The sequence below is a fragment of the Populus nigra genome, chromosome 8 (genome assembly GCF_951802175.1).
Source record: "Populus nigra chromosome 8, ddPopNigr1.1, whole genome shotgun sequence".
In the NCBI taxonomy this organism is placed as follows: Eukaryota; Viridiplantae; Streptophyta; class Magnoliopsida; order Malpighiales; family Salicaceae; genus Populus; species Populus nigra.
Window position 1 is genome coordinate 10,746,878 of NC_084859.1, and position 27,739 is coordinate 10,774,616.

Genomic DNA, 27,739 nt, shown 5'->3' on the forward strand with positions numbered 1-27,739 from the left:
ATAAAACCAGAGAGAAGTGGATGAAAAGATTGGTAAGAACTACAGCAGCATAAACAACCGCGTAAGTTTAAATGATTGCAAAAATAAAGAGCAGACGAATACAGAATGAATGAATCGTCAACTAAAAGGAGGATGAAATTGGGAGGAATTTGGTTTTGTTTAGTTACATATACTTAAAAATGGAGTGGAAGAACTCAAAATTATGAGTTGGTTGTTACAATTTCACAAGCCATAGTTGACAGTTGTATCTCCCATTTTGATATTTAAAAGCATTTTATTCGATGTACAATCGCTCACTCGCTGGGCAGACTTCCACATATTTCCACCTTTTTCGAGAGAGGTTCCACCACCACCAGCTAATACAGCTCCACCTTGCTCCAGTAACAGGAAGACAGCAGCTCCCACTGCTTTCATTTTCCTTCAAAAAAGGATCGGTTGGAAACTAAAAGGACAATCTTCCCTTATCTATGCTTCCGGTCCTTATCTCTTCTTGAATGCTTAACATCCTCCTCCCACTCTGCTGGAGGAGGAGGTGATGGCTCATACCTAGAGGGTTTCCTCTTGAAGTGCCTGTCATCATCACTGGACTCGTAGTCCATGGCCGTGGCAGCAACACTGCTACTGCTCTTTCTGGTCTTCACAGAAGATGACTTGTAGTCATCATAATAGCCATTATTAACTGGTGACGATGACTTGTGATGTGTAGAAGATAAAGGGCCGCCACCACCAGTAGCTGCTGGTGCTGCTTCACTAGAGGATGATACCTTGCGCTTCTTACTGGTGGGTTCTCCTTCTGCTGGAAAGCTAATGCGAGAGAACACGCTAACTTTTTGCTTTCGGTCTGTTACTGTTGTAGAAGGGGGTTTAGTGGTAGTCTCAGATACAGCTTTGGATGAGGATTCTGAACGGTGGCGGTGGTGGTGGTGGTGATCACGGTCACTACGGTCACGCTCATGGTAATCAAAATCATCGGCATCTCTATCACCGTGTTCATGGCGGTCAGACTTTCTTTTAGAAGGGCGTGGTGGTAATGGGTCAATCTCACGGGCTGAACGTTCCGGTGATAATCTCTCAGACCTTCGACGATGATGATGGGGATCGCTGCTGGCACTGGATTGTGGTATTGACTTCTGCACCAACAGATAAGGAATAACTATTAGAATATCACCTTTCTTTCCTTTCATTTTTGGTATTAAGATATAAGAAAAAACAACTCCTGGTTAATTTTTAATATTCTTCCTTCTTTTTAATTATTAATGATACATACAGTGCTTTATTAAAATTTATACTTATCAAAAAACCTTTTTTTTACCTCCGGAGACTAAAAGCTCTTAGTTTTATTAATTATTATTCTATACTACAGCAAAAAAAAAAAAAACTGCACAACAATCAATTTCTCGTACAAAAACTTCTGTCCCTGAAAATTAAGGCTGCAAAGAGGCATGAATTCAATGGTACTCTTATTTTTCAACTATAGATTCGAGGTTTTTAGTGCTCATCTTTAACTATTATGGGAAAAAAAAACAAGAAAATATTTACTCAGCTCCAAATAATTAACGGAAAAGAATTTCTACTGTTCTGTCAAAAAAACTTCAATAAAACAACAAATGGAGAAATAGAAGCAGAGTCACCCTTATTGGGGAGAGTGAATTGCTCTGTTCAAGGACGTGGTGCCAGCAAATCCAGAAAGACTGATTTACAAAATTTACATGGAAGGCATGAGATGGAAGAGGTGAATGGCGACAAATCTAATAAAAAGTCTCGAGGAACCATGAAAATTCAAAAACTGGGTTGGCTTTGGTGTTAATTTCAGGTTCTAACTCCAAGTAGTTCATCTGAAAATGGAGTAAATGAGGATTTTTTTCAAGTTGAGGAAGGACTCAGAAACCCCAGTAAAATAATAATAACCAATTATCTTTTCTAGCATTGAAAAGACAAAAGTGTGTTCTGGCTAAATTGTTGCTCAACACCATGGAAGGTACCTGAGCAGTACAGAAATAGATAATAAAGAGAAATCCAAACAATCATAAAAGACATACAGATTTCATTGAAGAAACATCGCCGCCGCCGCTCACTTCCCTACCCGGATCCCAATCTCTGGAAAACTCCCTATAGAAAGAGAATTATTTAGACATTAACAAGAATATGATTAAATGGACAAAAAATGAGATCACAGGGCTAACCAGGGGGGGGAAAGGAACTGGTTAAGTCACATGATCATCAAACTCCTAAATGAGCTGATTATAACATATTTTACAAGCCACCCAAGGGTTTGGGGTGGATGTGCATGCACGCAAGTGTTTTTGGGGGTGGGGGTATCGTATCAAGCACCAAGCAACAGGTCTGATATTTAATATAATGGTTTAAGAACCATGCAATTTAACATAAGAAATGTTACATCATTTCTTAAACCACTAGGAAATAATGAGAAACAGTAATATTACCTTTCAGCTTGCCTCTCATTTTCACGACGCCTCCTGACATCAGCTTTGCGAGCCTCAAATTCCTCCCTGCTCATTAGAGGAGGTCTGAGATTCATGTTCATTCCAAATTCAGCAAGATCCCTACAGCAGTTGGGAGATAAGAAAATTCCAAATAAGTTTGTCAGCTTGCAGAGACAAGACAAGAAAAATAACCAAAATGCAGAATTGTGTACCTCTGAGGTGGAACAGCAGGCATCATATAACTCTGGGCACCAAAAGGATCTGGAGGCATAACTCCCCCAAATGGCATATCCAAAGGGCTTAATCCATAACCCATAAAGGGCATTGGACCTGGATAAGGAGCCATGTATCCTTCCATTCCAGTCTGCATGCCACTCCAATATGGATTAAAGGCAGAGGGACCCATAGGCATCATAAAGCTCTCAGCTGCAAGATCCTGAGAAGCTTTCCACAAATCTGTGATACATTACATTCATCGAGGGAATCATAAATATTGTCACTAATAATTAATTACAAATTGAAATAAATACAAAAACCCCAAGCCTAGAATAAAGAACATATCACTAATCCAAAAAAAAAATTAATCAGTCATTATGTATGAAACCATAGTTACAGAACCCATTTATCCAGGAAAAACTAAAGAAAGCAACCAATATACCATTCGGAGGCATGCGAACTTTCTTCTTTTTCTTTTTCTTCCCTGACAAAGCAAAAGTCACAGTCAATTAAGCCACTCTCATGTGTCTTTTCTAAGTGAAATTAAGAGAAAACAGAGGATTCCATAACGCCCTAACAACAACAACAATAAATGTATATATAAAGATTGGCCATTACCTGCCTCACCAGGAGCCAGCTTCTGCTGAACTTCTTCCTCAGCCAGTGGAGCACTTCCTTGTGATGCTGGCTCCTTCACACTTATTGACTCATGTGTAGCCTCAGATACATCCACAGCTTTAGCAGTCCTCACTTTCTCAGGGACTTGCTGAGAAGCAATAAGAGGCTTCTCCTCCTCAGCTACTTCCTTGTTTAAAATTGGAGATTCTTCATTAACAGGAGACGGCTTATGTTCTCCCTTAGATGCAGCAGACTGTGTGGGTGATGGAATCTTTGGAGGTGGACAGCGTGCAGATTCCATATCTAAACTTAGAAAGTTAGAATGCAATTAATCATGCATGTAATTGAATTAGCAGAAAATTTATGCAACTAATACAAAACAAACACATGCACAAACCTTGAACTTGAAAGGCGCTTCCTACATTTTCAGCACTACTGTTACCAGACTCCAAAATACGATTGATTGTATCCCTGAGAGTCTTGTTAGGAAGAAGATCATCTGCAAGGACATTTGATACCCCACATACACACTTTGACTTTGAGATAATGTAATCTCTTATACCTGTATTAAACAGAAAAGGGCGGTAACTACATGTAAGAATACTCTAAATACTGAAATAAAGAAATAAAATGAGTTATAATAGGCCAACTAGACATTCCTAAAACTAACGAGGTAGAAGATGGTGGAGAAGTATTGCCAAATTGCCGATTCAAAGAAAATTTAATGCTGTGGTAGAACAATTTATATGGCAGGTGGCAAATGAAATTCCAATACAAGGTGATACAGGAGATGGAAAAAAATAAAAAAGAACACTTACACTTGTCACAGAAGCTCGTGAAACAACATTTGCTTGTTAAGACTGCATCTTTCATAACTTCCTTGCACAGTGGGCAGTGAAGTTCAGGTGGAAGATCACCAACAGGCCGTGTGGAAGGTAGGCCTTCAATTTCTCTCTCAAAAGCAGCCCTGTTCAAATTTAAACATTCATAATGAATTTGATTGCTAACATATCTAATTTAAAACCATATGGAGAAGAAATATTGAAGCATAAAATAGATATCAGCTTACTCATTTGGCTTCAAAACAGCAACTGCACCACTAGGTAAAGCATATGAGCCATCTGGGGTAGCCATCAGCATTGACTTTGGAATACCAGTAGGTGGCTTTACTCTTTTAATATCGTAATTAGGGTCACCATTTGTAGGGCAGTGTTGAATAAAATGCCCTGAATAAAGGTGACACAAAAATTAATGGTTTGCATACTGCTCTCCTGCCCAACAAGTTTAAGTGGAGGTGTTTTCATTTAAATATGAACAGTTACAAACCAGGAATCTTGCATCTGTGGCATACATAGCCTTGTGGAGGTGTTTTCCGCTCCAAGCCTAATCGACCTCAACAAAAAAATCATTTATGTCAGTGTATTGGGAAAATGTTTGAAGTAAACATGCACTCTTTAGTGAATGTTAATACTAGCACATGTCCAACATGGACAAGCACACAATCACAAAGGAAAAGAGAAATTTTAGCTTTATGGAAACACACCAAAAAACAATGCAATAATCACAAGAGAAGGAATAAGAAAATCACCAAAACCACGCCCGCCCATTCTTCCAGCCACACCCCTACCAAAACCTCTACCAGCACCAAAGCCATCAGCACCCTGACTGCAAACCCAAATGGAAATTTAACAAATATACATACAAATAACTCCACAGATAGTAAAAGCACGCAGATTTCAATGTAACACAACTGAGGATCAATCTCACCGCTGCCAGTCCAATGCTGGGGTATCAATCAATGCCTTAATTCTGTCGTCCTCATCAGCCTTGTTTGTAGGGGCCACATCAGGAGGTGGATTACTAGATTGAACAGGCAGTACATCAGGGATGGAATACAAATCGTTTCCAAATTCATCCCATTCATTGTCTTCAGTCTACAATATCAAATAGCACACATAACAAACACACTACAAATTCATACTAATTATATTGCTATATTACCAAATCAATTCAAGGAAAAGATGGCAGCATCCAAGCTTACATATCTCATGGAAGATGAATCACCACCCATACAACTACCCTTCTCTGGAAGGGTGTCCTCCAACTTAGTTTCCAACTTTGGCCTGCAAAATATAACAAGGACAAACTCAACCTAGCCCTGAATTTGTTTAACAAGAAGCTAAAACAAAATGAAAATCAATTTGCGAGCACTGCACTGTAGGATCAGTCTAAATCATTAAGTCAATGAAAGTAACCTATTTGAGGAAACTGCACCCTTAAACCCTATTCCACAGATAAATAAAGCACAAGAACTCTACAAATGTCTGGGCTGATATAAATTATGACAGTTCCACAAATCAAACCATTTCATGCTCCATCTTCCAAAAACATTGGCCTTAACTAAATAAACTCAATCAAGCGTTTAAGAATTTAAAGGTTTGAGATAGTACTCTTGCTCTGTAACAATGGGCAGACGAGGCCTCCCTGGAACTCGGCGTATTAATACAGAGGTATTTTTGGGAATTAACATTGCTTCATCAAGATACTCTGAAATTGGAAACAAGGGAACAGCAAGGCTATAAAACACTACAAGAATGATAAATTATAAAACCAAACTTATAGTTTATCAAATGCAATCCCATTTGGTGGAACCAATCATTCCTAGTCATAAGAAGTTAGTCCATCTACAAAACCCCCAATAGGCATCTACAAACAATTCAGCATGAAATTTGTTTGGTTTTTCCACTGCCCACAGTTAAGAAAGCTCATTTGCACGCAACTGGATACATTGGGCACAAACTAGCCTTCTCCATAACGTGCATCAGTGTGCAAATCCAGGTGCTAAAAACAATATGGGCAGAAAGTGGAATGAGGAATCCAGAAGCAAAACCCAGAATTAAGAGTTGCATTGCTATTAGGTTTGTAATTTAATTGAAGGACAATCTAAGTGAAAAACAATCTAGTTAAACTAAAAAAAGAATTAAAACCAACCTTCATTGGTTTGGGCATTAGTGACAACAAGGTCGAAATCTGTACCCCTTCCCAAATGCTTTGATTCAAATATTTTTTCTTTCAAAGTACCAACGGATATAAATGGACCGTCCATTGGGATTGAATCATAATCTCTGGCACTCTTAAATTTGTAATACACAGCCATTTTTTTTCTTTCCACTAATTCAATAAAAAAAATATGATCGGATATCAAAACAACAGCACACACAATAAAACCGTGCCTCTCAAAAAACAAGGCCTGCTATTCAACTAAAAAAAGATAACAGTACAAAAAATTGAACTCTCTCTCTCCTTTCTCTATCCTTCTCAAGTAAAGATCAATCAAACAAACCAACTACGGAAGAAGAACCGTTCGCTTCGCGTGCCTCTTTCCCAACAAACCCTTCGAAACCTAGCCAATAGCAAAAAGCTCCTCTCTTTGAGTGCAATCAGACCAATCAAATCCTTGAAACAAGAAACCTCTGGTCGCAATTTAACTCAATCGAACAATTTCGGAACTTGTGAGTGGTAATTGAAAGATCGCACCTAAAGCAAAATAAACCCCATAATCGTCGAACTTCATTGGGAAATGATTGAATCTGATAAATCAGCCGATCCAAATCTTCATAGCCCGGTCAGATTAGACAACAGCCGCCAAATCCTCAATCACCGAGAAAAAATCACGAACTTGAAAACAATCTCGGGTGCAGTGATGATTATCATTAAAGGAGATTGATTGAAGCTTCACTGCGACAACCCTTAAATCGAGAGATTTCGAGGGATTCTTCGCGACACCTCATTTGATAGAGCGAGAGAGACAGGTTAGGGTTAGGGCTTGTCGAGAACCCGATTAGGGGGGTAGTTTTACGGATCTGTGGTTACAGGGGCGAAAAAAGTGTGCGTGGGAGTGCGGGTGGGTCTGTATAGAGAGAAGGGGGGGACGTGATAGCTTTTGCTTGCGTTGCACGGGTTTATTATTTATTTACTGGTTTGTATTCCTATATGTGTGCTGCCAATTGACGCTTTGTTTAGGAGTCTCGGACTTCTGGATAACGTCCCGAAAGGGCCCATCTTTATATATCGAGTCCAATTATATTCGCCAGGTTTTACTGTTTTTACAAAGAAAAAAATATAGAATAATTATTACATTACATGTGAAATTGTTTTATTAAAGAAAACTCGTTGAGAGGAAATTGCTGTCGAGTTGCTGAATGGACACACGTTCATAGCTTGTTTGTGAACGCTGAATTATTTTTTTTATTTAAAATTATTTTTTTATATATTTTAAAATTGTTTTGATGTAATAGCATTAAAAATAAGTTTTAAAAAATAAAAATATTATTTAAATATAATTTCAAACAAAAAAATACTTTAAAAAACTATTATTACCACAATATCAAATACGCTTTCAATACATTGTGTACTCACTATGTGTCAGGTTTTTTTATTTTTATTTTTTTAATTTTATCATCTTACGAATGAAAAAATTAAAAGACAGATAATCATAATAAAAAAACAGATGAAAAAGACAGCAACCTTAAAATTTTAAAAAGTTCAGTTTGATCCTTATACTTTTCAATTTCTTTTTTTGATCTCTTTGGTTTTTGAAATTTCAATTTTGATTTAGAACTTCATTTTTCTTTTATTTCAGTTTCTGATTTGAGAGATAAGAGAGAAATTCATCAGATTTTAATAATAGGGAGTGAAAGTCTTGATTAACACCGATTTAGACCACGAGAAAGTTTGATTTTGGTGTCGATGAATTCTATTTGATAAGGGGGAGCTTACATATTTAGCCTTCTCATTGCCTAAAATAAGACATTTCAGCTTGTAGTTTTTTTTCAAGTTGATTTTATATTTATGAACTGATTTTTAGGTTATTTAAGGCCATATACGAGTTTTTTAAGGTTTATAGAGTGTTTTACAAGTGTTTTTGGTCAAAATGAGTTAAAAATAAATTTTTAGATCAAAAAACCGAAACCTCTAATTTTTCAGCTACTATTCCATGCAGAATCAAGGATAAAGTGGGCAACACATAGCTTTTTGTTTTTTTTTAAATGAGGTGGATGGAATTTTCAAATAAAAAGATGAGGCTCGCATATAGGCCTAACTTACTTAGCTCAACAACAACAGCTAGTCTTTTTTTTAATTTTGTTTTTTTATACTTTTTTATGTATTTTTTTAATATTTTTTAATATATTTTTAAATTAATACCCCCTCTAATTTTTTTAGATTGTTTATTTAACACTTTTTAAATAGTGGTTGTTTTTTAAAAATATTTTGTATGTATTTAATGTTTTGAATAGATTATTATAATTCATCTATATTTTTTTATGTATATGAACTTTATCTTCATGGTGTTTTTATAAGAATAAATATTATTTTCATGGTAAGAAAATGTAACCTTTAGGGTAAAAAAAATTGTATGCATTAAAAGAAAAAGTTGGGGTTAAATATCATAATTATCTTTTATATATATATATATAATAATTGATAGTATTATTAATAAAATATTATATTTATCTATCTTTTATTTTATGAGATTGATTATCCTTTTATTTTAGAATTTGATAGGCATTAATATTTCTTTCTTAGTTTATCGGTTCATACATTCTAAGATTTATTTTGTTTAGCATACACATTGTTTTTATATTTTTCAATTAAGAGAATCTTAAACGCGCTTGCAACATTGTCTTATTTTTCTACCATGTTAAAAAATAACTTGAGACTCTACACGCGTTTACAACTCTATTTTGGATTTATTAACACATATAATCCTTGTTTTTTTTTCATTATATGTAAGTATCTAATTTTAGATCCACAATTATATTTTTTTCTCGATGTTAAAAAGCACAATAACAACACCTATAAACTCGTTTTTTGTGTTAGAAACAATTATATGACCCACAACAAAGCGAGTCAAATAGACTCGTTAACACCTTTTTTTTTTATTTTTTGGCATAGATAATGCTCGATTTATTTAATTAAATGCATGCATAAGCATTTTGATTTATGATTAGAATTTGTTATTGTCAAAAAATACATTGGAAAAGCTTGTATATTCATTTTTTTTTGCTAAAAGAAACAATTATTTGACCCCCGGCAAAACACGAGTCAAATAGCTAATAAACAATAAAACCATTATCATGGTTTCCTATCTCAATTGTTCATTCCAAAATGTTTTTATTTATTTATTTTGATCATCTAACTTTATTTCTTTTTAATTGAGTTCTTCCAAATTATATTAGCCTAATTTTATATGTCAGGGATTGTTTTGTTTTGCTTCAGATGCTTTCGCATATGCAAAGGATTGAGAAATATTGCAGTGTTAGATTAAAAATTGATTTTTTGAAATTGATTTTTATATTTCAGTTGAAAACAAATTAAAAAAAAACAAAGATTAAAATAAGAAAAAAAATACCTAATATTGAAAAGGCGTAGAAATTTTATTTTGGTTCTTGAAGTTTTAGTTTACAAATTTTAGCTGGTCCTTGAAATTTATGGATTTTATGTTTCAATACTAATTTTTTTTTTATCACTTTGGAGTCCCATTAATTGTTGAAATAAGAGAAAGAAAGTTGTTAAAAAAAAAACCAGAGAGAAAAGGTCAGAGAGAAAAGGTTAGTCGAACATGCTCTGGACACCAAAAAAAATCAATTTTAGAGTTAATGAGTTTGATTTATAGAGAGGAGTTTTACGAGGGCTTGAGAAATTTTTTTATTCATTTTCATTTTGAGTTTTTCCATTGATTGGAGGATGTTTTGAGATTAAAAACTGGTTTAATGGGTTCATAACATGTTTTTTAGATGTTTTTGGGTAAAAAAATTAAAAAACAAGGTTTTAGGATAGAAAAACTTGAGCTATACTTTTTAGAGCGTGTTTGTTATTGTGGTTACGGGTACTTTTCAAATAGCTTTTCATGCCGAAATACATGCCAATGATGTTTTTTTATTTTTTAAAAATTATTTTTGACATCAGCACATCAAAACAATCCAAAAAATACAAACCGTACTTAATTTTAACAAAAAAAAAAATTAAAATTTTAATAAAACACAATTATAAACGCAATTCCAAACAATATCTTAGCCACACCAGAATTTATATTAGAAGATAACTTGTCATTCAATCTATAAAAAAGAGATATGTAGACATGATCTTCCACACTCATACATGTTTGAGCTTTTTATTTTGGGCCAGACACTGCCCCGTCCTTGCAAACCTAATCATTGCTAGCCTATTTTAAAATAAGCTGCTTTTTATTATTATTATTATTATTATAATAATGTATTTATTAAAAAATAAATTTATTAAAACAAGTCTCATAAACATTGAACTCGTGCGCGTATAAGCTCTTCACTTCTCTTTTTCATTTTTAATATGGGATATTTATAACAACTCATAATATATCTATAACATGTTTTAAATCACAATCACGCTATCACAATGTCAAGCACTTATTAAATAACAGTAATACGTGTTAGTTGATTACAATATGTAATATTTTAGTGATGCATATTTTGGTCCCTATAATTTCTCAAAATATTTATTTGAACCTAAACATTCTTTTTTTTTTCTTACAATTAAGTGCTTGAATTTTTTTTAATCCGCATTATTTAGTATAAATGTCATTTGGTCCCTAAATAAGCTTTTCAATTACATTCCTACATGTTAAACCTTAAAGTTGTTAAGAATGGTAAACATAAATATATGATATTGTTGAAAACAAAAGTTTAAATTATAAGAAAAAGTTATTTAAAAATAATAAATTTATGATGATAAGAGAAAAAAATCAAAATAAAAAATCATATCATACATATAATAATTAAAAAAATTTAAAGAAGATTATTGATATTATAAAGTAATTATTGAGAAATAAAGTAATTTTATTTATTTTTAATTAGTATATCTATTTAAATCAAATTAATTATTACCATTTTGAATACATAAATTAATACAGAGACTTTTAACTATGAAAATACGTGCATACAAGAACATTATCCCAATAATTTGATTACGTTGTCTTTATCTTTCCACCAACATTTCAACTTCTAATTTATTAACATCCCAAATATCCTTAAAAATTAAAATTAATAGAAAGTAACAAGAGACATCCTTAGTTACTTCCTGAGATTTACTTAAACAAAAAGATAAATACAAAGAGAAGAAATAATATAAAATTTATTATCCATAAAAAATAATAAGAATATCTTCATCTAATTTTTTTTTTATTATCTCTCTATTTTTTTTAAAAAATTATAAAAATTAATTAATATGATGTTACTAATTACTCCAATAATACTATAAAATTTATCATGTGTATATAAGATAGTATTGATTTTTTTTAAAGAAAAAGTGAGACAAAAAAAAAAAAAACAATGCATCAACACTGACTACTATATAAATCTCATGGGATCCAAAAATAAAAATCACAATAACAACTCACATAGCTGCAACAATAATATGAAGCTTGCTCAACTCTTTGTATAGTTTCATAATGTTCCTCACCAGCGAGGATACGAGATTGAAGCATATTTGATGTTGAATCTAAAGGGTCGACTGCCATCCCTTCTGTTCCAGTTGTTGTTTCTGTTTCTTTTGTCACAAAACGTAACCAAAGCTATCATAACGAACAAAATATACATATCCAAAAAGACCAATTCAAAACCCTTGTTCCCATTGATACGGTCATACTCAAATTAAATAAGCCGCAGCACAACGCTCGATTAAGGGCTATAATGTGGGGTTTAATAAAGAAAAAAAAGGAAAAAGAACAAAAAAAAAGGTTCATACATCGGTCAAGATTAATGAAGATACAATCACAACATATGCCAGGAAAAAGAAAATCGCAATCTGCACAAAGAACTTTGGATTCTCTCTCATGTTTGGGGATGTCACTGCCCTGTCAATCAGAAAACCATTCAACTTCGTTAAGCTTTGCAATGGAGAGTAATTAGCTTTGATAAACCTCAAATGGAGGGGCAAGAGCGAAAATGAAAAGATCAAAATAGACTCTTCAATCGATACAGTGTAAGAATTTCAAAGAAAGAAAATCGACGTTTTGGCCATGCTGAAAAATGATGTTACCTAGCAATGCGCTGAGAAAACAGTTGAAAGGGCAAACTTTGGATAAAGACGATGCCTGGTCCTGTTAGAGTGGCTGTTACTAAATTGTCGCCCTGTAATTTCAAAGACAGTTTAGAACAGCCAGTTCTTGCAAAATGTTAATTATATACTTAAGGGATGCAGGGTGTTTTTCATAAACAAAGAAGCTATGTTTAACTTTGTTGATTCATTATTTTGTATCGTGGTTGTTTGGTCCCCTGTAAATGAGCACTTGTGTTTCGTGGTGACGAAACAGATCAAGGTAACCTTGGACTCTTATACAAGGTAAAATTTAGAGAAAATAAGCTACTATTTTCTATATGAAAAAAGACAAAAGTCTGCGTTGTTTTTATTTGCTGCTAACACCTAAACAAGAAAAAGACTTTATCTGCTTTCATTCTCCATCCGTTTTCTGTTATGCCAACAGTGTAAAGGCGCAAGTCAGCACACTAACAATATCACATTAGGCAAGAAGCCGTGAGTATTAACTGATTACTATAATCGAACAACAAGCACACTGTAATGGAGAAAGTCCACAACATCACTAAAAATTAAGGGCTTGGACCAGCAAAGACAAAAGTAAACAAAAAAAATGAAGAGAGAAATAGAGAGTGAAATCTATAAAAAAGAGCAACTTACCCCAAAGACTGCTCGTCTCACTGGCCCATTGTATTTGATTTGGACATTGACTGTGGTATTAAGGGCAGCAATGCAAGACACGTCAACAGCTAATACCTCACCCACCTCAAGAACTTTCTGTGCAACTAGCATAAAACAAAAGCCATAAAGCTCCCAGGTCAGTGCAAAACGGGACAGATCCAGAGATTAGTGTGACAGAAAAAACAGTAAACACGTCCATGAAAAGTGTATACAATCAAAGATCAAGCACAACAGGGAGAAATGGAAGAGGAAAGTGATAATATAAGAAAAGAACAGAAAGGAAACAAGTGAGTGGGTGTTGCAAACAAGCATGAGTGGACACTGAAGCCTGCCAAGATATTCCAAACCACAGAGATAAGCCTAAAAGGCCATTCTGTTCCTGATCCAATTGCATATATAGAATTCAGGGAAAGTACTTTCTAATTCTTGAGATGTCAGAAAATGCATACCAGATCCTCCAGCAAGAATAAATGCAAGTCCCTGTCCAGTTAGCTTCTGCCTCAAAAACCCCTATAGAAGCATCAATATCACCATAAAAAAAATCAGATGACTTGAGGAAAGATCAAGATAAGACAGGTTTAAACAGAAAAAAAGATTGCTTGAATGACCATGACAGTCAGTCAACAAAAGCAAACAGACAAAATTGAAAAATTCAGAGTGGAGAGTGCTTGCAAACAAACATAATCTAACCTCTATATTAGGCATGACATTACGTGCCCTGTGATCTAATGCATTGCTGACCTTCACATCATTGACGGAGCAAAGGAATGCATCTGGCTACACAACAATTTCACAAAGAAATAAATTTCCAGCAGGTAAAGAGTAAGGAGAAAAAAACATACTTCTACTTCGAAAATAATACAAGCTTTGAGCATCCAAGTTTTTTCACTGCAAAATGACTAATACCATAAAAAGAAAATTCTTATCAGCAAAACCAGGGACACCAACAAAAAACGTGAATTAGCTTTACCAGGCATAAAATCTCTCCTCCAAACTTTGCCAAGTCAATCTGCAGACAAACAACAACAGACCAGACAAATTACAAACAATGGCCAGCCATATTAAATTATAAATTTGGGATCATGAGCTTCACATCACAAGATAAAAAAATTTAATGCATCTCAAAACTTCACATAATAGAAGCACAAACCGGGAGGATTCTTGCAAGAGAAGGTGTAGCAATTCCAACAAATCCATTACTTGGACCAGGATTACGGAAGATTACACTAGTAACAGCCTTGCCAAAAAACCACTGCCAGACACCCACTTCATTTTCAGGGATTAAAACATTCTCCATTTCAATGGACCCAGACATGAAGCACATAGAACCTGCACTTTACTTGGGTATCAGTTCCATGCGGCATGGTAATAGTGAATGGAATGTGTGTTTCATAATTAAAGATGTTTGATTGGGCAAAGCACCGACTTGAAATAAAAAATCCTTCCTCTCCTAGCTCCTAAGGATATCCTGGTGTGCTTGCCTCGATCTTATATGGCAAGAGAGAAACACACAGGTGGCACTCTAAACAATCATCATCAACAGATAGTATTGTATATAATATAGTTTTTATCATTAAAAATAGATTACAAAATACCGACATGTGCAAAGATGCCATCAGGAAACCTCCTTTGTTAATGTTTGCTACATTTGGGGGTTAGTTTAAGAGTCATACCCATGGAAAAAATTGCCTTTTGCTTTGTACTAGGGATTGGCTCCAACATTTTCTGTTTCCTTTATAAATGATATTCATTCATTCATCAAAAAAAAAAAAAAAAGGAAAGGAAAAAAAAAGCTAACACAGATATGTATAAGCCATAAAGAAAATCGAGTTTCAATCACCTTACCTGGTTTTGCAATAATTTTTTCTTGTGGTTTCAACATTATCTGAATATGCAAAAATCAATACCATTGAAGAAATTTAGAACAGAGAACCAAAAAGGAGTGGCACAAACTAGGGATAATTATCATACACACCTGAACCATCTGAGCTTCACCCCCCAGAATCTGGAAAGGTATCACAGCACCTTCATGACTCTACATTACATTATCCCTCATGAGATTATTCAGTGTATGTAATATTACAAAATTAAAGTACAGACTCTCAACAACAAAGGAGGCAATATAAATTGGTGATCCTGGGATTAAATTAGTCTTCATAAAGTAGGCAGAACTGATGATACCAAACCAGGAAGAATGATACCCACAGGACTAGCAAAATAAACAACATATCCACCTAAAGGAAATAGGTGGAAACCAATCACCCAACATTGGTTTCTATATATTGTAATCATCAATGATATAAATTGAATGGTGAATTAAGTTTAAACCATTGCACCACAGTAGGACTTCCTAGGTCATAACAGTTGTGAAGCGGAACCAACTCCAAAACTCTCTCTTCAAATCAGAATTCATTTTCCTTTTATCAGCCTGCCCAATCAATCACTACTGTTTTATTGTCTTCTTCCGCATATTCTTCTTATATCTTCAATCTTCATCATTTTGATCATACAATCTTTATATTCATATTCATATTGACATAGGCAACAGCCAAAGAAGAACCAAACTTAAACCTAGAGCATGTTCCAAAAAGCTTCACAGACCAAGCAGCCAAGAATCTTCCTCAATACAAGAAGAAGAGTTTACAAACTAGATGATAGTTTGATCAGCGTTCGCTGATGAGGTGAGAACCTCAAAGGTAAGAAAATCCAAAAAAAAAAAATCAGTGATACCAATTTCCAAAATATTCCTTAATTTTATAAATAAAAAAAATCCCATTTTACACAAAATCTTGTTCAATTAGCAAAAACAGATCACATTTATATCGAATTGAGTAACAAAGTCACTTCTGCTACTAAGCTCAGCCATGAACAATGAACATCAAAAAGGGATCAAACCACACTAAAACCCTAAATTCAACCTCCATCATTCAAATTTTATTCCTTGACATCAGCGACCAATCATATAGACGTAATTGTGAAAGTAGAGTGAAATCGTGTACCTGATAAACGTAAGGTTGAAACGGAGTAGAGAAGAAAGGTGCAGCCATGGAGGCGCTAGGATTACAGAAGCAGAAAGAAAACTAAGTCGTTTAATTGTATAACGGAGATCAAAAAAATGGTTCCATTTACGTTATCAGATCAGAAAAATTCACAATCACAGATCGAAAACTAATCTAAAAAATTAACAGAGGCACGAAGCTGAACGGTTCTTTTTCTTTACTTAATTTTTAGGAGAAAGGGGTTTAAGTTCTGGGTGTTGCCGAATCTTGTTGATTTGCCTTTGAAAGTTAGGTGATTCGGTGCCGCTGTTAGTTATTGATGACACCGCTTGAGCGCTGGGTAAATATTATTTTAAAAAACTATATTATTTTATGTTTTAAAATTTAATTTAATATTAATTTAAAAATAAAAAATTCTTAAAACATGGTTGGATCGTCAAGGTTTTTATTTTTGCGTTGTTATATTAATTTTTTTTTAATTAATATGGGTATTCAGACTTGCTTACATATATCTCGACTAATTCTACGGACCTTAAAGTTAATAACTATATAAATATCCAGTGATTTTAAGGTTTATAAGATTTGAATCGGTAATTTTTAAGAAACAAATCTAGAACTTGATCAATTAAGTTACTTCTTTAAAGGTTTGAGTTACATTATCATTGAGCTATACATTGAAATTGAAAATGAAAATAAAACGTGAAATATTTTTATTTTATAGGATTATTTTTATCCTTTATTATTAAATAATTAACAAAATTCTAACCTTGTTTCATATTTTTATTTTATAAGGCTTTATTTTCTTTCAATTTTCCTTCTCGATTATCTATTGATGTTATAATATCTTAAAAAAGTAATTCCGAAAGTTTTAAACTATAGAGGTAGAAGTGGAATATTGATGAATGTAAAGGGGTAAAGATGAAAATCAGCAAAAATAGAAGGATGCAACGACATCGTTATCTAATTTTGTTAATAAAGGCAGAATATCCATTCTGTCCCCAGAAGGCCTATAAAACCAACATGCATTGAGCTCTGTTCCGGATCTCTACCCAATTGAAAGCGCTAATGATTATTGTTATTATTATTATTTTCTATTTACATTCTGAGAAGCAATGTTTGCATGCTAAGTAGCAATGAGTTAGCGCTGAGCTTCTTAACGCTGGGAAGTAGCATAGATTAGCCAATCATGATGAATAATTAAAATTTAAGAGTAAAATTGAATTAAAAAAACTAGAAAATTGATGCAAATGTGAGCAATGGAGTTTATAAAAAGTCATAACTCTTAAAAATTAAAAAGACATTTAAAATATTTATTTTTTATACATCTATGTCTTTTCTTATCAAAAAGCCATCACAACACTTTTTATAAGAAAATAAACTAAAAAATCCTAATAATATTAAATGGAAATAATAAAATAGGAAATCTATTCTTTTAAATTAGAAACTAAAACTAGAAAATCCTAATAATATCGAATTGGAGAATCAAAAAAGAAAAAAAAATAAAACTAGCTATTTTTTTATTTTCTAAAAAAAAACTCAAGTATCAATGTCCCCCAGTTAAAAGAAACTCATCCTCAAGTTCAAACATCAAATATAAAATGTCCTTCACCATAAATATTTTTTCATGTATGGACTATTTTATTGTGAACTTTAAAACCTATGTGCAAGACGTCTCATCACAAGTCTCGTCATTATAGTTTTCAATAATATGAACTAATGTAGATGAAAATAACACATTGTTTCCTAGACTTCTCTTTCTTGAGGGGAACCTCATCATCCCTTTCTATACAAGTACATCTTATTTTGCAATTTCTTTCACTAATAATTATTCAACAACACACTTCAACTAATCATCAGAAATTGTTGAGCTTTAATACATATTTTCTATGAACTTTAATCATTGTGATTTGACAGTACACAATAAAAATCACTAGGAATAATTGGAATTTGCTAGCAATTGACACAAATAAAAATGAAAAGTAACAATGCTTGTTACAAGTGAAGATATCTAAAGATTAAGAACACTTTAATTATGGGGAGACATCCAAAAGATTCATTTTTTATTCCTTAAAGTCTTTATTTATCAAAAGGGTATTATAACCATTTATATAGAAAAACTAGAAAAACCTAATAATACTAAATATAAAAAATAAAATAGAAAAAACTATTCCTTTCAATTAGGATAAAAAAACTAGAAAAGTATAATAATACATAATATGAAAAATAAAATTAATTAAGAAAAATACTTATTTTTTTAAAAAAATCTTAGATAAAAAACTCATTAAAAACCCACATTAATCAATGAAATTACGAAAAAAATTAAAAACAAGAAAAAAATAAAAAATCTAAAAAAAATATCCGAGATGTGTGGGCCTATTAGAAGCCACTCAAATAGGCCCTATTTTCCTTTTGTTTTCTTAAAAATGTTGGTGACATATTTGTTACCAGAATTCAATTATTACTATGGTGCCTGAAAAATCAAGAATGAGATTTTTTCAATTAAAATTTATTTTCCAACCAATTTTCACCCGAAAACAACTAATAAACACCATAAAAAACCTCTCTAAACCATATATCAACCCCAAAACCAACAAAAAAAAATGAACCAAATAAAACAAATCAAAATGGAACCCAATCTTTTTTTTTCATGCATGTTTATAAAGAGAACCCTACCATAATTAAACTCGTTTCATCGAATAGAACCTGACATCTTATAACTAAAAAAAGTTGTCAAACAAACTATTTTTTTTATCTCTTCATTGTTTCCAAGTGAAATTCTCTCTCCTCTTTTCATGATCAAAGCTAGGAAATGAAAATGAACTTTTAAACTAAAATAAAAATTGTCTAGAATTTAGGATTAGACATGTATTTTCTTTGTGTTTTATATTTCGGTCATCTTTTTTTTTTATTTGGTAGTTTTGCTATAATTTCAAAACTAATTTCATCTAACTTGGTTATAGAAGGATTAAATTGAAAGAATTTTTTTTTGAAAAAAACCAGATGTTTTAGTAAAGAAGGTAATTTGATAATGAATAGTACCCAAATGTGAATATTATTGAGTTTCCTATTAATATTATAACACAATGCATTCGGATGCTTTCACACACTCACACATGCATGCATGTGTTCTTATAAACACCTCAATAATACAGGAGAATTCGTTTGCTTATTAAGTGATTATGATTTATTAAATTATCGTTTAAGGTACAGATCTTAGGAAAAAAGAGTTGTTCATCAGAGTGGATGAAAACTTATCATAATTAAAAGTATGCAGCAGTGATTATTTTTTTAAAAAGTATTTTTAAAATCGACACATTAAAATATCTAAAAATATAAAAAATAATATTAAATAAAAAATAATTTTTATAAAATACTATCTTGCTCAAATATTAAATAAAATAATTTTTTTTTTATAAAAAAGTAATAGACGCAACGCCCTGGAAAAGAGAACTCAAAAGAAAAGTTAGAATTGAGAAAAGGTATTTCAAGGCGCAACGGTCAGTCAGTTTACCGGGTCCGTTGCAGACGCAATGCTTTCCCTTCTTTCCCTCCACTCAAACAGTCAAATTCACTTTTCTCCTTTCCTTCCTTCCTTCCTTCATCACTAAAGCTTTTCATATCTCATCATTTCCTTCCAATTTCGCAAAGTACTTTCACTTCCCAATCTCTTCCCAATCTCATCCTCCAATCTCTGTTCCAACACCAGGTACTTTCTCCATCTCTTTCTTTTTATTTTTTTGCAGTTCTTTGAAGTCACCAATTACTTTTGGATTTTAATACTCATGCCTTCTTACGTTAATCTCCCCTTAATAACGGAATGCTCAAGGTTAGTATTGAAGTACAAGGAGAATTTTCATCGGTATAAATTATTAAAAGCATGCCATTAATGGATCCGCCCCCTCTCAAGCTTTGAAAAATAAATATAAATGAACCCATTTTTTTTTTTTATATAAAAAAAGTAATCAAGTGGTTATTAAATAAAGCCTCCAAATTTGGAGAGGTGTGACGTGCACAGATGATTGGAGATTGGATTGTTGTAACTATCTAAAGTTAGTTAATCTATAGATTGTAAAATATATTGTCAGGATGGATTATGTATTCTTTCTTAATTGTAATTCCGATTGAATTGGGTAAATGCTTGAGATTTCTCAGTTTTTTTTTTTAAGTTGATTGATGTTTTCAGTTTCTTGTTTCAGAAGCTGGCCCTTTTGGAGTTGTAGATTTGAAGGGTATAATTTGCAAGATAAAACCAAGATTCTGCTTTTTTTCACGCGCTGCCGATGGTTTTAATGTTGTTTTGGCCTCCCCAGGCAACCAAATCTGTGAAATCTCTGAATCTTCAATCCCAAAGGACTAGATTGATGTGCTCATCCTTTATATGAGGAGTTTTTTGATACTGTTATCACTAGTTAGATGATTGGGAACAGAGAACTTTTTGTAGTTGTTCTGATGAGAGAATTATTATGGCGTTGCGCTTGGAAAAAAGTTGATTGGAGAAAACTGCTGTTCCTTGGTGTGGTCATGACAATAGTTGGAGTTTTGGTTCCCACATTTGCATTTCCTCGTACAGTGAATATGTGGTTCCTTTCTCCACCTCTAGCTGTTTCATCGTACGTATCCTTGAATGGTAGTATGCAGTCAAGAGAGGCTCTTACTGAAGCAAGGGTTCAACAATTTCCTCCTGTTTCTGCTGCTTCAGTTCTTTCTCCGAATACCACAGTACCATCTAAAAATAAAAGAGCCAAAGTCTCTCGGACGAGAAACTCTGTATTAAAAAGGAGAAAGAAGAAGAGCAAGGAAAATGATGAGTCAAAGGTTGTTCTTCCTCCTCCTCGTAGTCCTATACATCCTCGTATGCAGGTACAGCCATTGAGTATTGTAACCTCAACCTTTTCTTTGGGAATTATCATAAAGGAGTTGGTACAAACAATTTTTTTTCCTCCTTTCATATAATCCAGAGATTCATTTGGTCCTTGTCACCGAATGATGCACTTATATATGCCAAAAGGGAGATTGAGCATGCCCCAGTGGTAATTGATGATCCTTATCTGAGTGCCCCTATATTTCGGAACATTTCTGTTTTTAAGAGGTATGTAATGCTTCTCACCGCCAGTTTATGGTCTCCTAAGTTAAAGATAACATGAACTATGCCAATCTGTTCATATGAAGAGAGGGAGAGGGAGACAGATAGGCATTTCATTGTTGGTTGCATATAAGAAAGCAAAATAGAAGTACATAAATTGCAAGGAGGTAGAATTTGCAGTATTTAGACAACTAGTTCAACTGGGTTTGTCACGGTCACGCAATATGAAGATAATTTAATGAATAGGTCTTTAGCAATGGATTTGCTATGGATCGAGGAAAACAGAAATTGGTGTAGTTTTCTCCTTCATATAGTTCGATTGTTTTCTTTGTTGAGTCGTGGCTCATTTCAGTTTTGTGTCTGTGTTGTTCAGTTTAACTTGCAACTTCATACCATTCTTGTATTTTGAGTTCTTCTGATGAGTACATCTATTACTCCCTGTCCAGATTCGATAAGCAGGCATAGTTCGTTTCGTTCAGTGCTAGAGGTTTCCAAGAAAATTCATTATCCCCTCGTCTAGAAGAATTAGAAATACACTGTCTCTTTAACCGATTTGCATTGTAGGCAATCAAAGAATAAGTGCTGCGTTGCTGTTATGACAAGAAAACATCTATTTTTCTTTCCTGTTCAGATGACACTAGTTATTAGGTCCGAATCAAAGATTCTCCTTTTTATCCGCCATACTCTTGGGCAGAATAGAGAAACTTCAATACCAAATTACAATTACAAAAACAAATACAAAAGAAACTAAAATATTTAGGGTTCTCGTAGATGTAAAGATAAAAACACCTTGGATTGCTATTTTTTTTTGTTCAAGTTTTTTTTTTAATTTTATCATTTCAAATTAAATTGATTTAGGATCAGACTTGATGATCTGATTCGATTGACTTCATATGAGGTTTTTACGATGTTAGAGAAAAAATTTGGTGTTTAGTTGATGAGCGAGTTGTTAAAATAAAATTTGATTTCATTGATTTAGAATAATTAGAGCTTTAGGGTTCAAATTTAAAACTGAAATCAGTGTTTAGGTTTCCTTATAGTTGCACACGATAGATTGTAATAGTGACAAGTGTTTGTGTTTTTGGTTTTTACTCGAGTTTTTTTTCCTTTTCATTTAGGTTGATTTAGATTCGAACTTGATGGCTTGCTTTGATTGGCTTCATGTGAGGTTCCCACAGTGTTAGAGAAAAGAATTTAGTGCTTGGTTGATACTTGATTTGGAAAAAAAAAATCTATATTATGATTAGGGTTGCATGTTTGACGAGTTAACCTAGATTGAGTTAGGTTGTTTTTTTAAGTCTTAATTTTAATTGATTTTTTTTTTCAATTTTATCCTTTAACATTAGTTTTGTTTAGAATTGAAATTTATAGTTTTTTTTATTTGCTTTTCGTGTGTTTAGCAGGTTAGCGTAGGTTGACTTGGGCCATTCTTTGTGATTTATTTTTCAATTTGCTTTATATAGGTTTATTTCATTCTCATAATCCAAGTAGCAAGTTTTACAAGCTAACTCGGGTAGCAAGTTTGACATACTAACCCAGGTTGACTTGATTTTTTTTGGTTATTTTTTTAATTGTTTCTTTTTTTTTACAATTTCATCCTTTAATATCGAGTTGATGAGGAAATTTGCTTCTTGATTTTTTTCAATTTGCTTTCTATGGAAGTTATCATGACTTAACTTGTGAGTTTGAGAAGTTAATTATGGTTGTTTTTTTGTTTTTTTAAATCAAAGTAAGTTTTTCCAGTTTTGTCCCTAATATTTTGTTGGTTGAAAATTAATTTTTTTAATTTATTTCAATTTGCTTTATATGAAATTATCATGTTTTCATGACTCGGGACACAAATTTAATAAGTTATTATTAGTTAACATAGAATCAATCTAATATATTATCGTCTCACAATAAAAAAAAAAGTCATCCAATATCTCACTATATCAATAATTAAGAAAAGTGTTGTACAAAATGCATAAGATTTTAAATTCAAGATAAAAAAAATTCTTTTAAAAAAAACATATTAGTAATGCCTTTGAAACTTTTTATGTTAAACAAAAATTTGATCAAGCTAACAACATAGCTCATGTCAACGATGTAGTATATGCTATAATCAAGCAATGACATAGGAATCCTTCTTGTCTGCAATGCAAGCCTCCTTCTAATTTTTCTTTTTAGCATTCACCAATTGTTTTTCATGTATTTATGTTAAGATTTGTGGTTCAGCAAGTTTTCACTTTCATCTCTTCCACCTACCGAATTTGTACATCCAGGGCTACATATTTAGTACTTGGAGGTTCCTTTTTCGAAGTCATTGAACCTAGTGTGTATTTTGTGAATGAAATAGGATTACCCGAGCACCTGTTAATTTTCTCCATTTATGAAATACTATGATATTCAACAATCACGTCAGCCAATCCGACAAGCCTTTGATTCCCTGCAAGCTTCACGAAACTTGTTATTAAGGCTGCCTTTTGAATTGCCATGACAGAAGTTTCTCTTTTGTTGCATACTGTAATTAAACGCATCATCATCAGAATAAAAATACTTCGCCCAGCATGTAAGATATCTTGATTAAGTAGTGGAGGAGAGTAACGTTTGCTTGAAACAATTTCAAACTAATTGAATCAATAAGTGGTTGAGGTTGTTCTGTTTTGTTAGTTTCCATCTACTCCTTTGTTCCACAGTGCTAGCATATCTGTAGCTGTTCTAAAAGTCAGCTTATTTCTAGTTTGGCCTCCCAGGGCTTTGATACCATATGTTATTCAGCTCAACGAACAACATGATTCCATTGTTGTCAATTGTTTTAAAAACATGTGTTTGAAGGCAATTCAACCTGAATTTCAGGAGCTACGAGTTGATGGAAACGATACTTAAAGTTTACATCTACCCAGATGGAGATAAGCCCATCTTTCATCAACCGCATCTCTATGGAATCTATGCTTCTGAAGGATGGTTTATGAAGTTTATGGAGGCAAGCAGGGAGTTTGTCTCGAGAGATCCAGAAAAGGCTCATCTATTTTATCTTCCATACAGTGCACGCCAGCTGGAGGTAGCGGTTTATGTGCCCAATTCACATAATTTGAGACCATTGTCAATCTTTATGCGAGACTATGCAAACATGATTGCTGCAAAGTATCCATATTGGAACCGCACACATGGAAGGGACCATTTTCTTGTTGCATGCCATGATTGGGTATGGTAATTTCTTATTCCTCTCCGTAGATCTCCATTTTGATTCTGTGAGTGCTGATATATCCTCTCCGTATGATAATAATTGGAGCGTGCTTCAACTTGTTTTTTTTTTAAATTATGATAATAATTTTAATTAGATCAATCTTTTTTTAATTTTTTTTTAACTCGGACTGATCCAGATCTCGGGTGTATTGAGTTCCAATTAAGTTGATTTATTAAGCTAATTATGTTTTATAACTAGGGTTATTATACTATTATTAATTTTAGCATTTAATATAAACTAAACTAAAAAAATAATATATAATTATTTTTTAAAAAGTATATTAAATTTAACAATAATAAATATTAAAAATAAATATTTTTTTAATATATTTTTTCCACCATCAACCTATAGCTCTGTCAAAACAATTAATTGTATCTTCCTTTTCTATTCTGTTTGGTCATCTGTCTTTTATGAAGACAATAACAAAGCTAGTCTTTGATCTCACCCGAACACATAATTAAATGCGCTAGCAAACAATCATGCATAGAATCATCAAATGTTTACTGTGAATATTTCAAAAGTGTGACTAGAATATTACAATAATCAGTTTGGATGCTGAACCTGATATGTAAGATAAAAAGCTTTAAATGCAAATGTTTACCCCAAGTTGTTGCATGCCAACGTCAAGGCTTTGGCTTCACAACCAACCTTAGCTGAATAATTACAAGTCTTACTTGAGTGGGTAGTTACGCTAGACATATGATGCAAACGAAAAGTTAAAGATCACAACAAATAAAACATACATAATTTTGATGAGCCAAAGGGATTATAGATATACATATGAACCTTAAATTTATAGATTTAGTCGTTTTAAAAATAATAATAATAAAGTCTGTCTATCGAAAAAGTTTATAAAATCTTAAATAAATTAGAAACCCTATCTTAATTAAAAAAAAAAAACCTGAAATTACAAAGAAAAGAAATATAAAATCTGAAAGAAGCATGATAATAACAAGGAAAATCACAAAACTACTAAAATCGAGAATTTGAGCGAGATTTTTGATATCTAAATATCTAATGGTCTGCGTAGCAACATAATAGCTACTATAGGGGAAACTACATCCAAAAACTCTAATAAAAATTTAAGTGCGATACAATGATCAGATAAAAAATAATTCTTTTGAGCTATCATTCTAGTTAGTTTGATGTGACCAAACATTTTCTTGAACCTATAACTATCTCATCGGTCCATATTTATATCTTCTAAATCATCAACATAATTTGTTTATGATAAACCTACATCTAACTACTCAGAATCACTCATTATCGCAAGCCGACTACATCAACCTGGTTCAACTTTCACTTGTCCTCCTAACATGAATTTTACTCATTTAAATGTCTACAAATACGCACTCGTGCAGCTTGATACATGTTTTGAAATATGAATTTTGTTCTTGCGATTTTCTTTCAATTACTTTGAGAATGCTGGAATGTTTGTTCTTGAATATTGTTCAACTACTGTCATTATGTTTTGTTAACCTAGTTTTCCTATGTTCTAAACCATACAGGGACCTTACGCATTGACTATGCACGAGGAACTAACCAAAAACACCATGAAGGCTTTATGCAATGCAGATGTGTCTGAAGGTATTTTTACTGCTGGCCAGGACGTATCCCTGCCTGAAACTACCATAAGGAGTCCCAAGAGACCACTTAGAAATGTCGGTGGTGGTATAAGAGTATCACAGCGTCCAATCCTTGCCTTCTTCGCTGGAAATTTGCATGGAAGGGTCCGACCGACACTCCTGAAGTACTGGCACAACAAAGATGATGACATGAAAATATATGGGCCGCTACCCATTGGTATATCTCGAAAGATGACTTATGTTCAACATATGAAATCTAGCAAGTACTGTATATGTCCAATGGGCTATGAAGTTAACAGCCCTCGGATCGTCGAGGCCATTTATTACGAGTGTGTTCCAGTCATCATTGCAGATAATTTTGTTCTTCCTTTCAATGAAGTTTTGGATTGGAGTGCCTTCTCTGTTGTTGTAGCGGAGAAGGATATCCCGAAGCTGAAGGAGATTCTTTTGGCTATCCCACTGAGAAGATATCTTACAATGCTAGCTAATCTGAAGACGGTGCAAAAGCATTTTCTTTGGAACCCAAGACCACTCAGGTACGATTTGTTCCACATGATTCTGCATTCCATTTGGTTTAGCAGGTTGAACCATGTTCAAATCCCACAATCGTAGCAATTCCTTTAATTTGGTGTGCAATACTTCGGCAAAGTACAGCCAAGTATTGATGATGAGCCCAAAAGAGTAGACATTCCACATGGCCAGTATCAATTCTGTAAAACTGCTGTGGTCCCTGGAAATGGCTTGATGTCAATCATGTACTCTCAACTGAAAAAGCAGAAATGAATATTTTATGGGAAGAAAGCCAAGGACGTATGGAAGTTCATGACACAGGCATGTACAGTATGATTTACAGACTGCATTATCTTTAGTCATAAATCTGCTATACTGGATGGACGTCGATGGCTGTTAGCTGCCACCCCACTTGCCTTTAATAAATGAACGCTGGTGCTATTGAACCTAGGGTTAATATTTGGTCCGGCCTATATATAGCCTGCTCCATTATGTTGGTGTTTTGTCACCACTCCCAGGACTCCCATACCATGAAACGGAGGAGCTCGGATTTCGCATACAAAATGATTGAACCAAACGTTTAAGAATTTAGCGATGTGTAAAATGGCAGCTGCGCCATTTGTAACTCGTAACCTCTATATGTGTCTGTTAGCTGGAGCTGTTGGCTCTTGCCACAGGTACTTGGAAAACTCGAATCTGATGACTCCCATACTTACAATCATATATAGAGCGCGGCAAATTTTATATCATAGAAGGAATGCTGAGGAGAAAAGGCTTGTCTCAAAAATTTCGTGTTTCTCATTCTTTAATGTGGTGTTTGGCATGTTGGAAAGTATTGATTGGACAGGACATGACTGAAATGAATAAATAATTATCTTCTTGTATGTTTGGTGAGAATTGAATTGGATTTGACAATTTATAATTTATCTATTTGATGACACTACCGGTTGACCTAGAATTTGAATTAATTTAGCTTTTAAAAAAAATAAAAAAAATTTGACTTAACTGATCTAATCTCATCTGATTAAAAACCTGGATTAACACGAGATAACATATAAGCAAAAGATCCACTGACTTTTAAATTTATTTTTGTCAAAACAAGGTTGCATTAATTTTATTTTTTTTAAATATTGAGATGACCTTCTCAATCCGTGACTCGAGTCTTGCCCTGAGTCGACTCTTGAGTCATGTTTTAAAACTATAATAATAATCACTTTTTTATACTCATACTACAACATTTAACAGTTTTACCGATGTAATTTTTCCGTTGGCGTAAGACACATATTCCGTCGATAATTAATTTA

General features: G+C 33.1%; 3 protein-coding genes across 5 annotated transcripts; 1 reads left to right on the plus strand and 2 right to left on the minus strand.

Moving 5' to 3' along the window:
- Positions 1-110: 110 nt before the first annotated feature.
- Positions 111-7,266, minus strand: LOC133702218 (E3 ubiquitin ligase PARAQUAT TOLERANCE 3). Of its 2 annotated transcripts, none has more exons than XM_062126500.1 (15): positions 6,270-7,266; positions 5,729-5,825; positions 5,320-5,401; positions 5,046-5,212; positions 4,867-4,943; positions 4,605-4,661; positions 4,348-4,504; positions 4,097-4,245; positions 3,676-3,840; positions 3,279-3,581; positions 3,103-3,144; positions 2,657-2,900; positions 2,445-2,564; positions 2,040-2,109; positions 111-1,130 (listed from the first exon to the last, which is right to left on the minus strand). In XM_062126500.1, the coding sequence occupies exons 1-15, from the start codon at positions 6,433-6,435 to the stop codon at positions 462-464; spliced, it is 2,565 nt and encodes an 854-aa protein (XP_061982484.1). In that variant the 5' UTR covers positions 6,436-7,266; the 3' UTR covers positions 111-461. The 2 variants fall into 2 exon arrangements, with proteins under 2 accessions (XP_061982484.1, XP_061982483.1); XM_062126499.1 differs by having other exon boundaries at positions 4,605-4,670.
- Positions 7,267-11,645: 4,379 nt separating this feature from the next.
- LOC133700635 (uncharacterized) lies at positions 11,646-16,346 on the minus strand. Of its 2 annotated transcripts, XM_062124220.1 has the most exons (10): positions 16,031-16,346; positions 15,007-15,066; positions 14,877-14,916; positions 14,182-14,360; positions 14,002-14,040; positions 13,722-13,808; positions 13,481-13,541; positions 13,011-13,135; positions 12,354-12,445; positions 11,888-12,168 (listed from the first exon to the last, which is right to left on the minus strand). In XM_062124220.1, the coding sequence occupies exons 1-10, from the start codon at positions 16,076-16,078 to the stop codon at positions 12,054-12,056; spliced, it is 846 nt and encodes a 281-aa protein (XP_061980204.1). In that variant the 5' UTR covers positions 16,079-16,346; the 3' UTR covers positions 11,888-12,053. The 2 variants fall into 2 exon arrangements, with proteins under 2 accessions (XP_061980203.1, XP_061980204.1); XM_062124219.1 differs by lacking the exon at positions 12,354-12,445 and having other exon boundaries at positions 11,646-12,168.
- Positions 16,347-19,531: 3,185 nt separating this feature from the next.
- Positions 19,532-27,319, plus strand: LOC133701377 (probable glycosyltransferase At3g07620). The gene is made up of 5 exons (XM_062125278.1): positions 19,532-19,736; positions 20,227-20,890; positions 20,989-21,119; positions 23,949-24,297; positions 25,848-27,319. Exons 2-5 carry the CDS (start codon positions 20,444-20,446, stop codon positions 26,535-26,537), a joined length of 1,617 nt encoding a protein of 538 aa, XP_061981262.1. The 5' UTR covers positions 19,532-19,736; positions 20,227-20,443; the 3' UTR covers positions 26,538-27,319.
- Positions 27,320-27,739: the final 420 nt, after the last annotated feature.

Bases quoted from the DNA above. Each gene is read 5' to 3' on its own strand.
- LOC133702218 (XM_062126499.1), bottom strand. From the start codon at position 6,435: ATGGCTGTGTATTACAAATTTAAGAGTGCCAGAGATTATGATTCAATC. The intron at 2,901-3,102 runs GTATATTGGTTG...AATGTATCACAG, and splicing joins AGTTCGCATGCCTCCGAATG to ATTTGTGGAAAGCTTCTCAG. The intron at 2,110-2,444 runs GTAATATTACTG...CTCTTTCTATAG, and splicing joins AATGAGAGGCAAGCTGAAAG to GGAGTTTTCCAGAGATTGGG.
- LOC133700635 (XM_062124219.1), bottom strand. From the start codon at position 16,078: ATGGCTGCACCTTTCTTCTCTACTCCGTTTCAACCTTACGTTTATCAG. The intron at 15,067-16,030 runs GTACACGATTTC...AATGTAATGTAG, and splicing joins TTCAACCTTACGTTTATCAG to AGTCATGAAGGTGCTGTGAT. The intron at 13,542-13,721 runs GTTAGATTATGT...ATGCTTCTATAG, and splicing joins ATGTCATGCCTAATATAGAG to GGGTTTTTGAGGCAGAAGCT.
- LOC133701377 (XM_062125278.1), top strand. From the start codon at position 20,444: ATGATTGGGAACAGAGAACTTTTTGTAGTTGTTCTGATGAGAGAATTA. The intron at 21,120-23,948 runs GTATGTAATGCT...CCTGAATTTCAG, and splicing joins AACATTTCTGTTTTTAAGAG to GAGCTACGAGTTGATGGAAA. The intron at 24,298-25,847 runs GTATGGTAATTT...TAAACCATACAG, and splicing joins TTGTTGCATGCCATGATTGG to GGACCTTACGCATTGACTAT.